The sequence below is a fragment of the Etheostoma cragini genome, chromosome 12 (assembly GCF_013103735.1).
Source record: "Etheostoma cragini isolate CJK2018 chromosome 12, CSU_Ecrag_1.0, whole genome shotgun sequence".
NCBI lineage: Eukaryota > Metazoa > Chordata > Actinopteri > Perciformes > Percidae > Etheostoma > Etheostoma cragini.
Genome location: NC_048418.1, coordinates 7,981,500 through 7,998,042, shown reverse-complemented (window position 1 = coordinate 7,998,042; position 16,543 = coordinate 7,981,500). Strand labels below are relative to the sequence as shown.

Below are 16,543 nucleotides of genomic sequence, written 5' to 3'. Positions count from 1 at the left end.
AGTTTTTAGTCATTGTTAAGATTACATGCACATTCCAAACTTCTTGTGTCAGTGTGATCGGAGTCTGAGATTTTTTTGTGGCATGAAAGGGAAGAGAGAGGGCGAACAACATGCAGCAAAGGGCCGCAGGTCGGAAACAAACCAGTGGCCGCTGCGTTGAGGACTAACCCTCTGAATATGAGCGCCCGCTCTACCAGGTGAGCTAACCGGGCGACTGCACAATGCATATTTTTGTACCCTCTGTCACATTAAAGCATGTAACTTTTATTTTGTGAGGGTACTGCTTTTATTAATAGAGTTTGTGTCTACATACATTTAGATGATAGTTATTTTAAATTTAAAAGAATAATTTGACATTTTGGGAAACAGGCTTTTGACTTTTTTTTCATAGTTAGATGAGAAGATTGATACCACTCTAACATTTGTACACCACCAGAAAATAACCATAGCTTGGCAAAAAACTGCAAGATTAATCTAAGCTCATGCGCATACACTCGGCTGGGAGGAATTTTTTTCGCATTTTGGGAAATCTACTTATTTTCTTAGAGTAAAATGGTGTGTCTGCTCTTACATCTGCATGGTAAATATGGATGTGAAGGTAGAGAGACAGCAGGCAGCTAGCCTACGTTAGGATAAAGACTTGAAGAAGACCCAGCTAGCCTGGCTCTGTCCAAAGATACCTGCACCTAAAACTCCCTAGTTAACGTGTTGTCTTGCTTCATTTATTTGTACAGAAAATAAAAATGTAAAAAAGACAAGTTGTGACTTTAAGGTTAGTGCTGGAACTACAGACCTACGTCACTGCGCCCAGTTATTGTTTTTCCTAGAAATTGTCTGTTTTTTACAGTGTTAACAACTAGATATAGATATAGTGTGTTAATTAGTGAGCTTTAGAGGTGGTGGTTGGTGGATTTTCTTTTACGCTGGACAGAGCCAGGCTATCTGTTTCACCCTATTTTCAGTATTTATGCTAACGAATGCTGACTGCCTGTGGGCTTCACATTTAGCGCACAGACATTTCAGTGACACTGATCTTTTCATCTCCCTCTTGGGAAGAGAGCAAATAAATGCATTTCTACTATTTATCTATGTCTTTAAGCACAACAATTCAATCATGTATGAAAGCTGGTAGTTGCGCCCCTTCGACCCATATGAACCCTTACGGGTGTACACCACTGCTGAAAAGGTTGAGTGCATGCAAGAGGAGTTCTTGAACAGTTATCCAACACTGTTTTGTGACATGCCTTCCTGTCACAAGTGTGCCTCTCAGACCCCCCCTCCCCACCCACCCAGATGCTGCCAGTGTGGGATGCTCCATCACCACAGGAGCTGTAACTGAAGTCTTCCAATAACTCTGCCCACCAGCCACCACACACAGAACCCTTACATTATAAATAGCCTCAAGGGGGTAGGGAAAAGCATGATCAGCCCACAAAAACCAAACTCCTGCACAGTCAGCCATTGGTACAGAGAAGGTGACATCCTTGGCTCTGGTGAGGGGACCACACTCAGACCTGTACGTCCTCAAATACCTGGCCAAATGACTGGGGATGTCCAAGCTCTACTTCAGTGTGGTCTTCTGAGAACCGCTGCAGGTTTCAGAGGTGAAAGCCGTCTTTGTCACTGAGTGAAGCTCCACTGTCTACGAATTTCACCACCAGGCTCGGAAGATTTGTGGAAGAAACTGGCTCCACTACTGTTTGCTGAAAGACATCTGCTGAGGGGGGAATGTCCATGGGAGTGACTCATTAGACCTCAAAAGCTCAGTTAGTGTCCACCAGAAAATCAACAGACAGGAAGTGGAGCTGTTTTCTTTGAAAATAAGCACCATGAGTAATTTTCGCCCTAACTGGGATAGTAAAACAACTCCATAGTTAAGTCTGTTCCTAAGTGCCCTTTTGATTTAAAGCTCAACAGACACTTGTTTGAGTTAGATGATCTACGAAAGTTTTCCACTCTTCCTTATTGGTCTAAAACAGTAGAGTGATATATCATTTAGCTGTGAAGCACACAGGCGAGGGCTGAGATTGGGAAAAAGAGATTTATTTCAATGCACTTTTTAAGCACCGATCACAACCCAGAGATAACAAACAAAGGGACTTTTGAACCATGAGAAGTGTGCTCCTTGAGTGTCAGCTGCTTACTAACCAAAAGGTAGTCTGTTAAATATATGACCACAAATTCAGATGGTTTTCATTGTTGATGTGGTTGGCATGAAAAGCTTGTTCACTCTAGACTCAAACCTTGATATCCTTTTTCACATGGATTTCTTTGTGAAGATGCGTTACCTCAGAACTGTGGAGTCAGCCATAGTCACTGAACTGGAGGACCCACTGACCGTGTGACTGTTAGCTGTAACAGCTATTGTTTCTGGATATACAATTTCATTTCTTGTGATAAATGGCGTGAGTCATGGAGGTCTGTTATAGGCTTCACGACCGCCTGGGGAAACAGAGTCAAAGGAGCGATCGCACTACTGACTGTTTCTGCACCGTAGCTAAATCAATGAAAAACCACAGGGCCTCCCAGCCTAAACCAGCTCAAGGGATGCATGAGCCAAAGAGCCACAAAACACAACAGAATGAACCACAGAAATGTTTTACATCCAGTTCAGTGGAGAATAATAAAAACACTTACAGCAGTAGCTGTAGGTGTTTTTTCTTGTTTTCTTCTAACAATAATTTCTACATAACTAAAAAAGAAAACAGTTTGCAGCATCAGTTTTATCAGTGCTGAAATAAAGAAATAAAATGTCAACAGCAAATTTAAAAAAAAATTGCACTTTAAATTATACAACAGGAAGACTTTGCAAATGTGTACATACATTGAAGAAAGATACTCAGGACTTGATGTCTCAAACTAAATTGAGCCCACACCAAGGGAAAGTCAAATTAAATCATAGTCCCGCTACAGCCAACCCTGGATGTGCCTTCAATCTGATAACTATGTTTTTTTCCTCCCAGTTCTGAATTCATCTGGTGACTCTACTATTACGTTTAGATGATAGAACAGGAAATTTGCTGTCTGAACTAATCATTTAACAGTAGTTTGCCTTTTAGCTGCTGCATTCTGAAGTAGCTACAGATGTGAGGGGCTTTTTTAACTGGGGAAGGAATTTCAGTGGTAAAAATTGGATTGATACTTTTTTGACAGCTTTTTCCAATTTTATTAAAACTAATCAGATTTGGGTAGAAAACATTTTGTTGGAAGGAGATTAGTGGAGCAAACCACATCCACTTTACATTAACTTTAAAGAGCAGTAAAAAGCTGGAAGATCGTATTAATAATACTTTCCCAGCTGGGAAGGGGGACAAATTAAACGTTTACACTTATTCTAACACTAATGCAAAAAGTGGCAACACTGCTTAAAGATAATCTTTTTTTCTTGACTGAAGAATGACATTGCTGACAGTGATGAGACAGGCACATTACTTTACACACAGACTTTCTACACATCTGCTCAGGCTCCAGTGAGTCGTATCAGTTCATGTTTTGTAACCAAACATGCTCAATCTCAAAAATAATGAGGAACAACTCATGCTTCTTGCAAAAGGCAGGTAAGACCTTTCAGCCTCGGAATGGAACTTGTTACTGCACTACTTTTTAGGGGGTACAATGCATCTTGACCTTGCCAGTGAGCTCAGTTGACACTTTGATTAAGCCCGCATTTCAAATGCACTGGTCTTACTAATCCTTTTACTCAGCTCCCCCTTTGACTGGAGTGGGTTTTGCATAATTTAAAAATACTATGATACCATCTAGTGGTGGAGTAGTTTTACTACCTGGTCTGGTAAATCCTAAATCGGATCTGCTAGACTGGCAGGAATACCAGGGTAAGCCAATCAGCGACAGAATAAGGCTGACCACGAGAGACGTCCATTGACGTCGTCACGTCTAACGGATCCGATCTAGCATTTACCCCCATAGTCTTCACTGTGTTGGGTGACATGACAGGTACCTTTATAATAGTTTATAATAGTTTTCTTCTCACAAACAAATGTGCTCTGATCTGTACAAATGGATGATCGAGGGACAACATTTGTATTTAAAATTAGGAATCATAAAGTATATAGTCCAACTGAATTAAATGTGCACATTTCTAAAGAAATTAATATGTGTCTGCTATATGCATTTGTTTAAATTGTGTGAAGGTTTGATAAAACTTTTCATTTTCAGGTAGAAGCCACAGGTTGGAATGTTACAACGCCCCATTCTTTTTTAATGTACATAGTTTTAGTAAATACGTAATATGTTCGTTGTGTTAAGTAGTTTTTCGTCTTGTTTATGAAACCTTACCTGCTTCAATAAAGTTCATAGATTAAAAAAAGGGTAACATCACTTGGTGTCGCCGGATGATGACGTACTTCTAGGCCTTTGAACGCCATGGCCGCTCATGCTAGCGAGCTGGAGATTGCAAAGAAAAATTTAACCGATGCAATTGGCGATAACGTCAAGCAGTAAGTAAAACGTCCTTTGTGTGTGCTTTCGGTTTTCTGCCTTTTTGTTGGTTTGCCGCTGAAATGCAAAGTAATGTTTCCATTAGCATGTTTAAATTAGCAGCGTGCTAATGTTTGCAGCATTTCTCCTCAGCAACAGTCCTATGGCTGAGTAATGGCTTTTCACGATGAGCTAATATGTTTGCAGTTATACAGTATTTATGATGTGCTCCCAGATGGCAATGATCCAAATAGAGAGTATAAGTATCTATTATGGTATTATCTGCTCGTGTTTAATTGTATCTGTTACTTTAACGATTTGTAGTGTAGTGTTTTTTAGTTTGATGAATGCACCTGTCAGTGAATGCAGCGTTCAGTGAAAAGAAAAGAACGAAAGTTATTATTTTTATTATAGATAGTTGTTTCACTCTGTCGATGATCTTAAGTGTTTATCCAAGCAAATTAAATGCTACAGCTTAAGGGGCTATCTTTCAATAAATTGGAAATTACGTTTGAAGACAATGAGATGAGAAGCTTGATCATTTTTTAACGTGTATTTGCTTATGAAATGAAAACAGTGTTGTGAATGCATATTAACTCTTGGAGTAGCCTGAGGTTTGTCTTGATGTTTCCTGTTTGTTGCCTTTCCACGCAGTTACTGGGCGAACCTGAAGCTGTGGTTCAAACAAAAGATCAGCAAGGAGGAGTTTGACATTGAGGCACGTCGTCTGTTGGCACAGGAGAACGGTTAGTAAGCAAGAACAATACTTTATACAATGTTTATGTTGAAAAGTCGATGCAATCTGAAAAAAAGTTTGTTTTCCTCCTTCCTCAACAGTCCATGTTCACAATGATTTTCTCCTGGCCATTCTCACACGCTGCCAGATCATTGTCTCCACACCAGGCAAGATTGTTTAGTTTCTTTTCCTTGAAAGTGCATGTGAAGCTGTGTTTATGTAATGTGCTATTGAAACTTGCAGTACTGTAATCTGTTTATTAGCTATGTTTATGTTACATAAATGTAATTGTCTAAGTTATTAGAGCATGCATTGCAAATGCAGGGGTCAGCACCTTCCAGGCTTTATTGAAGAGGCTGACCAACAAATTAATTTGTCACCTGAACGTCTCCCAGAACACTATTATGGCAAATCCTAGGTTTAGTGCTACACGATACCAATCATCACTATGGAAACACTGGTATAAGTGTCTTTTATAGAAATGCAGTGTTAAGTTTTTTTAATTGTTTATTTCTCCTTATATATTTATCTTTTTATGTATGTTGTATGTTATTTATGGACCTAGAGTCTGGCAATAAAGTTGATGATGAGAGCAGTGTAGTTTTCAGACACTTTGAAATAATGGCAACGTTGTTAAGTGTGACATTTTTCTAAAGCCAGATAGAAGTTATCACTAGTAAAGAGTTGTAACATTTAACTAAACACAATATGTCTCTTCATTGCGTCTTGTGTTCTTTAATTGTCCTCTAGATGGCGCAGGACCCTTACAGTGGCAAAGTGGCTCTGCTTCAAAGCCTGGCAAACCAAAAGGGAAGAAGAAATGTTCCTCTAAACAGAAATTTGATGTATGTACTTATTCTCATATTCATTCCTGCAGAGGCTTGGTAAGTTTGCCCTGCCAAATCTTTGATAAAGAAATTGCTCAAATAATGCCTGGTTCTGAATGTTTAAGGTTAGTGGTATCTAATGAATCACTTGGTTCTGGAACAACTGTCTGTTTCATTTGTATGTGTTGTTTGTGTGCGTCTTTAGCATCGTTTCCAGCCACAGAACCCTCTGAGTGCCGCTCAGCCTTTCAGCCCCCGGGAGGTGGGAGGTGAGGAGGAGGAGCTGCGTCTCAGTGCCCACACTCTGCTGTTGCCCACGCGGGGCCAGCTGGAGGCCCGCATGATGGTGACGGCATTTGAGATGGGGCTGGATAACATCACAGAAGATGCCGTCGGCAGCATGATCTATGCTGTTGAGGTTTGTAATAGGGATGTCCTGATCCTGATCGCGGGTATCAGTTCTGAGCCAATAGGCGCGTTTTTTTTAACTGACTGGGGATCTGTATTTACCTTTCTCCAATCATTTTCATCAGCTTGTATTGATCGCTGCTTTTAATCACACACACACATGGACCGCATGGATGCCGGCACTTTTGCTGCCACTCACCAGTGTCTGTCCAGAGAGTACATTGTAGCTTGCCAGCCCTTGGCAACACGTAAACAAGTTTTTCTTAAGGCCGTTTTATGGTTGTGCGTAAACTCCACATCGTAGCTACGCCATCGCTCCTTCGGCGTTGTGACCCTTTTCGGAGTTCTGCGCCGGGGTTGAAGGTGTTTCTTTGCATAGTGTTACATTTCACCTCCAGAACGCTAGAGGATGTTTGGTTTCCGGAGGGTCAGTTGCGAAACTCTTTTGTTTACTTGTGCGTTGGTGTGTGCCCCGAGCCATCTTGTGTGTAAATGTGGGGAGTGGGTGATAGAGCGAGGGAGAAAAGTGAGAAAGTGACGGCAATTCTCTTTGGAGCAGGTAGGAACTCTAGAAGCATAGTGGGAGAAACTATGTCTCTCCTCTGTGTTTTCTGACCAAGGTGGGAAATCTGTTGCAGGGAAAGTTAACCGTCTCCTTGATTTGGACTTGTTTATGGAGTGGCATGCGTGGCCGCAGCATGTAGTTACATTTTTCAAGAGGTGCACTTTAGTCTACTCCATAGGGTCCGGCGTAGACACAGAGGGCTCTGTGAGGGTACACCGTCGACTACGCAGAACCATAAAACGGCCTTTATTCATCTGTTTTTTAATGACCGGATTACTACAATTTTCCATGCTTACAGGCTGTTATTCCCTTGAGCCTAATTTCAGAACACAAGAAGAAAATCAAAGGTTGACTATTAAGCACAAAAGGCCTCACTAAATGTAGTTTTTTTTGTCCAGTGGGGAACTTGGAACTGTTAATTTTTTGGTTGTGGGTTGGCTGGGATCCTAAGAACTGTTTTGGTGTTTAGAGAATAGACCATTTGTTAAATGGTTGCTTATGGTTTGTTAAAGTTTAATGTATTAGGCTTAAGAAATATTTCTTTTACAAAACTGTGAGCTTATCTGAGTAAATTTTGTATTGGGACTTTGTATCGGCAGATTTTCAATATTTAAAAAATCGGATCGGGACACATGGCGGTGAATGGAGGAAGATTTGGAATTCTTGTCTTTTGAAAGCTCACTGAGCAAAACGTCTAGTTCATATCCCATAAATGACTGCTGAAATTGGCTGAAACTAGAAAGGAATTGGCTGAAAATAGACAGGAATACCTACGTTTTGATGTATAAATTGTCCATGACAAGTTAGAATTGTTGGCGTGGGAGCAAGTTATAGAAAAAGAACCAAGATAAGTTTTTGAATCGCTCTACTCTAGTGACATCACTCCACACTCTGATTCACGCAGTAGACACTCATTATAAATGCAGAAAAATCCTAAAATGTACCTTTTACTTAAACGTCTTTTTCACAAAAACTGTAAAATGTAGCAATCTGAAAAGCCAGGTTCTGATAGCTGAATACGTTATTAACGTTTTAAAGTCTGAATCACGAAAATTTGATGAAGGATTTGAAGCTTTCTCACATTGACTTTAATGTTAAAGTAAAATGTTTAAAAGCTTAATATTTGAGTATAAATTATAATATTATAATATAAGTATAAATAGCAGAAAAATAGTTTAAAGAAGTCCCATCATCTGCTGAAAGAGCTGAAGATTTGAAAAGTCGAACGGTTTTAATTGCTGAAAGTATGCAGTTGTGGAGAGCCAAAAAAACGTACGGAATAATAATAAAGAACCGAAAAACAATACTTTTAGTAACACCCCCAGCACTCTCATGCAAAAGGCCATTTGACTTAAAAACGATAATACGGTAAATCATAAAAGTGGCACTTTGTCCTAATTATGCTTTTAATCAAAAGTTTGACTCGGATACATCCACAAAAAGACCCTAGGTTGCATTTTGGCGAGCGTTAGGCTTTAAATACGACTGACAGCTGTGTTTAGCCAGGAGATTGAGCAAAGCTTAACTTACTGCTCTGATGTATTTCAGCACCACTTGAAAGACGTCCTGACTGCTGTCATCACCCGGAGGAAGGCGTATAGGTTACGAGATGGTCGCTTCCTCTATGCCTTTGGCAGTGATGTCACACTGCAGCCTTATCTGAAAAACAGCCTGGCTGCCTACCACAGTGTTACTGAATGGTAGGGACAACTGGGTTACTAGCTGACAAACATGTCCATGTTTTAAATAAGAGTCAGAAGTTAATGTAGACATAAGTACTTTTATATCAAATGTATCTTCTCTGATTAAAGGCTAGTAGTGATATTGCTCCCATTTAGATTTTTGCTTTTTCTTCCTTTCAGTCCCCCTCCAAGTGCTTCTCTCCCTGCAGGCCCACCACCTCAGGTGTCACCTGATGAGGCCGAGCAACGAGCTGTTCACCTATTGGCTTGTTCTGCTGACAGTCTCCCCGCACCCCTCCCTCCAATCAGCATGTTTGATCTCCTGGAGGCTTTACAGGTACGAGACATGCAAGTCCCTGGTCCCGGGACCTTCAACCGATTTAAGGGTTCCCATGTGTCCTGGAAAACCTGGAACTTTAAAGACTAGTTTTCCAGTCGTGGAAACCCCTGGGAATTGATGACCAGATATCCTGGAGATATTCGATGTTGTCCTGACATTTTTTAAAATGTTTTTTAGCCCCTCATTCAGCTACAGTAGGTGTGTAATTTGTTTGAAACAAACTGTTGGTGGGATATGCTGTGCGGTATATGACTTCAAAGCCGGTTTACCAGACACCAAGCAGAACGGACTTGCAGCGATGTCTTCGGTGCCGAGTCTGTTTATTTTCTCCCAGAGGAGCTAAAGGAATTCTCTGAAAAGCCGAGTGGAAATTAGCCCGCTGTTAGCTAACTTAACTATGTTATGTTGAAAGGTTTTCATTTGGTTTGGTTAGAACAAAATATCTTGCTGAAATTTGGGAAATGTCCCAGCTATGTGACTTTCCGGCACTTTACCAGGCAGCGGAGGGAGAGAATAGTGGCGGCGAGCGTCGACATCACAAAGTAGCAAACCTTACCGCACAGTAATGTCAAAGAAGCTGCAGTGTTTCGCTAACGTTTGCGTGAAAACACTGGATTTTAGGACTTCAAATGGCTGAAGGACATATTCTTATGTCAGCATTCCGTGGCACAAGTACGGAGCTATCAAAGGCGCAATCAAGTCCTGAATGCAAAATAAGGTTTCCACCTTGAGACACTGTCTAAAAAACTGAAAGAAACTGATACAAAATTATGACGCTTGAATATCAGTTTTTTTCCCCATATACACAACACTGAGTGCGTCAATTTACCCTAACAGTGTATTTTTTATTAGGAGTAAATATTTTAACAGTATATTCAGTAAGTATGTGCTTTGTGGTTGCCAGATATTTTTAAATGTTTTCATTGATCAAATCCGTAAACTGCGCTCCGGCCTCTGATTACTGTTAATCACTGAATCTGTTCACATTAATTGTTCTGGCCTGCCTTCATGCCACCATCAGAGGTTTGTATTCTGAAATGTCTTCCTGATGTCTTTGTCTGACGTAGGTTCACCACAGTGTGATGCCCTCCCACACTGTGTATGCCCTGAACATGGAGCGCATCCTGTCACGGCTCTGGCACCCCAGCCACGAAGAACTAGAGCAGGACCACGTACACCGGCAGCGCCTCGCTGCGAAAGAGCGCATGCTCGTCAGCTGAGAACCACTGATGCAGGACTGTGTGTGGACTGCAGCTATCATCAGGAACCAAACAAATGATCCCCACAGGGGAATGGACAGGGATCAGTCTGTCTAAAAAAAAAAATTAAAAAAAAAAGAATACCTTTTTTTTTAATTTTTATAATACCTTTGAAATCTCATCCCCATTGCACAAAGAGATAAAGCATAAATGGAGCGAGATGAAACTAAACAGTTGGACAGTGGACACAGAGTTGGTAGTCAGCTCTAGCCAGCAGCTGGCAAATTATTTTTGTGTGTTCCACAGGCCATTGTGGCAATCGACCAACCAACGTTTGGAACTTCTGTCATATAGTGAGAAGATAATTTAGTTTTGGTATTAACCAGCAGCTATGGGCAGTGGACAGGACAATAACGGTCTTATTTGGCCAGATTGTACAGTGTTAATGTTTCAGTGTCAGATTTGCACCACAGCACAGTCAATATCTAAGCATGTGGCATTGTGAACATGACCAGCTAGCGAAGATTAGAAAAAAGAACCTACGAAACAGCCCTGTCCATTACACACAGGTGTTTTTACTTAATCTGGCTGATTAGACCTTATTATTTTAAGTATTGCGTGAGGTCATCCAACCAGCACAAGTAAACATGAGGAAGATGGAAATTGTTCCGCCTTAACAGGTGCAAAAGAAATGTCAATCAAGTGCTGCCAGCACAGGAGGCTGAGAGAGGTCTGACTATAAACAAGCAGTAAGTAAAAACATCTGTGTGGGTTTACTGTGGCTGTGTAGGGTCCTTGCAACGTGTCTGGCAGCTGCCACCTATGTATGTCATCACGCCCCTCATGAACATACCTTGAAATTGTCTCCAAAGTATTCCTAAAACATTTACTAGTATGCGGTCTAAAGGCCGGCGAGCATCCATCAGTGTTGGTGGTCCACAATGTGTGTACAGATTTATCTATTTTTTATGTCTCGGTGCACTTGAATATTTGTTCATCATGTTTGTGTGCAAATTCTAGTTAAGGTTGAAACATGTGTACATTTTGACGTTTTTTTAATACACAAAGTTTGTTTTGTAATTTCTATTACAGAAAGAAGTTCAGAAAATAAATTTAAAAAACATTTTTCTGTACGAGTTTATCACTAGTTTAGGCTGAGAATAACCTCAACACACTTCAAACGTATGTAAACAAATCTCCTTGTGCTTTATAGGTTTCCTCGAGTCACCAGCTGTAGTTGGAGAGCTGTGACGCACGCATACGCCCGTGTCATTGCGCATCGAGGACTCCTTGCCATATTTGGCTGCCTGCTGCTCACTTCCGACATTTCGCTGTCCAATGAGATGCCGCGTAGAGTCACCAACCATTACAAGCACTGTGGTGACTCAATATCCCGTCCGTCCCAGTTCCTTCAATATCAAACACATTAAAGCATTGACTATTCAATATTTAATTATTCAGTAGACACTTAAGTATTCACACATCACACGTGTTCCAACATTTTATTTAGTCATATTTACAGTTCTGAAGTGCTCTAAAGACAGCGTACAAATATTACAAAGTGTTATTTCAGGTCTAACAGTAACACCTTTTATTACAAAGTTGTATGAACGTAAGTGTTAAGAAAGTAAGGCCGTTTTGTCAGTAAACGCTACACACATACACACACACACACACCTTGCGTAAAGGTGCGAGACATTTCTCTTTGTTAGTGTTACTCTGTACATACTGAATAGTCGCTGGTGGGATACTCAGTGCTTGACTTAAGTCTATATGCATAAATTGCTACTTGACATGGTGGGAGATTTGCAGGGCAACGCCTTCTGTCCATTTGCAATTCGATCCCACACAAGCTTTGGGGGTCTGTTGGGACGCAAGGCTGAACTTAATCAATTTAAAATTAGCATAACACTTGCCGTATTACCTTGGCTTGACTGGATACAAATTTCATTCTGTACTTTTGTAGTGAAAAGAAATAATAAAACAAAGACAAAATTGCCAGAAACATTTAACAAGTCACATCAGAGGGGTATTTGGAGCAAATGCTTCCTCTGAGCTTTGTCCGTCTGTGCAATAGGTTTGATGGCCTGTGCTCTGTTATAATTCATCGCACTGACCACTTACACGTGTCTGGTCAGTCTCCATTCTTGCTCTTTGTCTGCATAAACTTATAGTGGATTCAGTCTAAACAGATAATTTGGTTGAAAAAAAGTCACTGCCCCGCAAAGCTTACGGGCCACTTTAAGCTGCATTTGGTCCCCAAGAAATGTCCCTTGGTTCTTTTCCCTTGGCAGTCTAGTAGGCTTGGAGCTGCTGCGTCAAAATGAGCTGGCAGCCACTGTTAACGTGGTCCATGACCTTTTGCTTGAGCAGAGCCAGCTCGTCCCGGAGGACGTTGGCAGAGGAAACCAACTCCGTGTTTTGGTTCTTCAGGTTTTTGACCCTGTCCTCCAGCCTGGAGATCCGCTCCAGCTTCCTTTTCCGGCATTTGGACGCGGCCACCCTGTTCCGCATGCGCTTCCTCTCCGCTTTGATGCGCTCCTGGTTCTCCATGTTGATAGGAGAGAGCGGCGGGGTGTCTCCGGACATCTCGGGCACCGTCTGCGGCTCCTCTTTGAGCGCGTGTCGCCGCGATTGCTGCGCTGCCGCATGGTGGTGATCCATGTGGTCGTGGGTCGGCTGTGGTGCGGCCGGGTAAGGTGGGTGCCTCTCGTTGGCAGGTGCCGACGCAGAGACCACGGCCCGACTGAAAGCCCCCAAGTTCGTGTACTCCGGTGGGTCGGTGCGCACCGTGCAGCTGTAGGGAATCCCGCCGCTCTCGGACGCAGCAGAGCCGGATGCCATGCTGTTGGTCGCGCCGGGCTGCGCGTCAGGGTGGACGGCGGGTGTCTGCTGGTGGTAGTGGAGTTCAGCCAGTGCCCTCACAAACCCTTCCGCAAATCCCTCCTGCTCGTCAGTGATGTTCTTGGAACAGACGAACTGGGTCGGGGTGGGAGTCGTTAGCCCGGTGCAGGACTGGATGATCAATCTTTCCAGTTCAGGCGAGGCCAGCTTCAGCAAGCCGACATCAGGGGACGTCAGGATGTCCAGGGCCTTGGCGCTTAGCTGGGGCTTAAAGTTTTTCGGGTCGTTTAGGTTTAGCGTCATGGTCTGTTTGAGGGTTTTGGGGTTGAACCCATACACCGTCGGCCCGTCATGCTGAGAGCTGGAGGCGTTCACGGCTTCGTCGTAGAACGTCGCTTCCATTTTTCTGGACATAAAGTTTTTTTTTTTTTGTATTTGTATCACCTTTAGGGAGGTCTGTTCTCCTTCCTTCTTTTTTTTAAGTCAAAGAACGACTGTTTACATGTGTCCCGTGACTCCCTATCTCTCGACTGTTTGCTGATAGAGTCCGCCTATTGTTGAAGTTCAACTCACTTGACAACTTCGTGTCCTGAGAAAACTTTTCTCTTGTGAACCGCGCGATGATCAACAAAAACCGTCGTTCCCCCGCGGCCGAGCCTCCGTGTTTTCACACCGGAAGTATCCTCTTTGATTGATTCTCCTTCCCAAAAAAGCAGAAACAGTGCCTGAATAGGGATAATACTTTCTATCACTTCCAACGTGGAGACGAACTTTATCCACCTCTAAGCTGCAGCTCTACTGAAAATAACAATGATGTCATTTCTACGGCCTATGATTGGCTGGAGATGGTTTAGTGGGTGGGGTGTATCTAATGACATGCAGGTTGCTCTGACAACTAGCCATATCCCCGCCCCCCCGCGATGGTTTATGGGATTAGGTCATGCAAACGGTGGAGCAATGTACTCTGGGATTACGTAGTGTTTTTGAATATTTAGTTACCCGCTCAATTATTAGTTACCCATCCTGAAGTGAGGGCTGCACCATATGGTCTGGCTTCACCTTAATTAACACATATAAGCAAATCAATGTTCTTTCACTAAGATGTTTTTGATAAGAAACAAAGACCACTAGATATCAGCAAATTTAAATAATTACTTCATTAGCAAAATGCAGTGGCATTACATTTTCATAAATTCAGAAGGTGAGTAGGCCTAGTTAATTGTTAACGAGCGAAGAAAGAAAAGGAGGGTCCACTTGAACTAAGAGCTCTTGTTGTAAAAAAAATAATTAATTTTACAACAGTGCACGTTTATACATACATACATACATATATACATTATATATATATATATGTGTATATATATATATATATATGTATATATATATGTATATATATATATATATATATATGTATATATATATATATATATGTATATATATATATGTATATATATATGTATATATATATATGTATATATATATATGTATATATATATATGTGTATATATATATATATATGTATATATATATGTATATATATATATGTGTATATATATGTGTATATATATATGTGTATATATATATATGTGTATATATATATGTGTATATATATATATGTATATATGTATATGTGTATATATATATATGTATATATGTATGTGTATATATATATATGTATATATGTATATGTATATATATATGTATATATATATATGTATATATATGTATATATATATGTATATATATATATGTATATATATATGTATATATATATATGTATATATATGTGTATATATATATATGTATATATATATATATGTATATATATGTATATGTGTGTGTGTACGTTTCAATATTAAGATAAATCTGAATAATAACAGACAATACGAATTTAATCAAAGTGGTAATATCTTTAAAAAACAATAGTTTTATATGTCTTGTCATTTGTACCAAACTCTTATCTGACATAGTCACATTTAACTGTGTGTGGAAAAAAACTTAATTAACCAATCAGCTCACAGAAGTGTCCAGACAAACATCAGAATTGAGCCATCAATTGGAAGTACACAAAAGAGATCTTTGGTCACTGCATTTTTTTTGTAATCAAGGTATCATATCGATTTTAGGCCCAAAACCAAAAGGACATTTGTACTCAAGCACATATTTGTACATGTAGTTCATACACTTTATTTGTTCTGCTCTTATTACACTGCAATACATTTCTTTTCATCCCATCCACCACATGTTTATAGACTTTTCTGCTTTTTTTTGCATTTCTGCTTTTAAACAAACTACATTTTGTTAGTCTTTGTACTTCTACACAATGACAAAAAAGTTGAATCTAATCTATTTGAGTTGCATGATACTGTCCCGTAAATATATTTGTTATATTCTGTGACCGACTCTCATAGGAAAATGTGAAGTTAATGACTGAAGGCTCTGTACAGCTGCAGTTCAGTCTGTCTGGCCTCCCCCATTGTATTATTCAACGTGTTCTCCTCAAACCAACTATAAATAAGTTAACAGCTCCAGACAGCCTGAGAGAACCAGAGCTGCCTGAGGTCAACGCTCTTGAGATGACATGTTGTCTTCACAACACGGCAGTGCAACGCCCATTTGGAAGTATTTGACACCCTGAAGTAGAAATCCAGTGCTGGAATGCTCCAGAAACTTCAGTGTCTAATAGGCCTACAACACCGGGAATGAAGGCAAACAAGGCCTCAGCTTTTTCTTTCGTCTTTTCTTTTGACATGACAGAGCAGCTTTTAATGTAATAATAACTTAATGAGCCACTTTAATCTGTATGTGTTTTTCTCTGAACACCTGTGTTTAGCCCGACTGAGGACTATTTGCTACATGAAACTGCCGCTGTGCCCCGGCTGTGCTTCCTGTTTCTCTGTCAGCTTTTCCTCTCTGCTGGCCTGACGGGCTCGCTTTTAGATAACTTTGCTTTCCTCCTCCCTTCCCGGGCCAGCTGTTTCCACTGCATGCAGTTTTCTAATCAGGAGCCGGTCCTGCCTGCCTACCAACAGGCCTGCTTTTGTTGTACATAGGTGGGACCCCCCCCCCCCCCCTCCCTTCATTAGAGCAAAACACAGGGAAAGATTATATACATGTGTTGATGTATCAACAGAACAAAGTTTTGATTACCTTCAGACGTGGACCAGAGGGAGACACACACACACACACACACACACACACACACACCGACACACACCGAGCAGTAAGGGAGATAGATGAGATTTCAAACACTGTCAATGCAGTGTTTGTTGAAGACCATCTGTTTCTTCCTGTCCCGCTGCTTAGTTCTCTCAGTATCCCATCTCTACTGATCATTCCTGGTCCAAACACACAGATCCCAGCTAGTACTACTTCCTTTAGACAGCTGTTGATCTCCTCCAAGAGAAGAATACAGTAGGTGAAAGTGACCATGTGGGATGCAGACTGGAAGGTTTGACAATTCTTAGTCAGAGTCAGTGGTTTTAATGGCAGGTTAACGTCTTTT

General features: G+C 40.9%; 2 protein-coding genes across 2 annotated transcripts; one reads left to right on the top strand and one right to left on the bottom strand.

The window, feature by feature from the left end:
- The first annotated feature begins 4,331 nt into the window (after window positions 1-4,331).
- tada1 (transcriptional adaptor 1) lies at window positions 4,332-10,722 on the top strand. The gene is made up of 8 exons (XM_034887292.1): window positions 4,332-4,457; window positions 5,092-5,183; window positions 5,275-5,340; window positions 5,924-6,018; window positions 6,206-6,418; window positions 8,522-8,673; window positions 8,836-8,992; window positions 10,063-10,722. Exons 1-8 carry the CDS (start codon window positions 4,384-4,386, stop codon window positions 10,213-10,215), a joined length of 1,002 nt encoding a protein of 333 aa, XP_034743183.1. The 5' UTR covers window positions 4,332-4,383; the 3' UTR covers window positions 10,216-10,722.
- A 1,658-nt stretch (window positions 10,723-12,380) lies between these two features.
- On the bottom strand, window positions 12,381-13,849 carry LOC117953876 (transcription factor AP-1-like). Its single transcript, XM_034887293.1, has one exon. The coding sequence runs from the start codon at window positions 13,450-13,452 to the stop codon at window positions 12,490-12,492; it is 963 nt and encodes a 320-aa protein (XP_034743184.1). The 5' UTR covers window positions 13,453-13,849; the 3' UTR covers window positions 12,381-12,489.
- Between the last annotated feature and the right edge of the window lie 2,694 nt (window positions 13,850-16,543).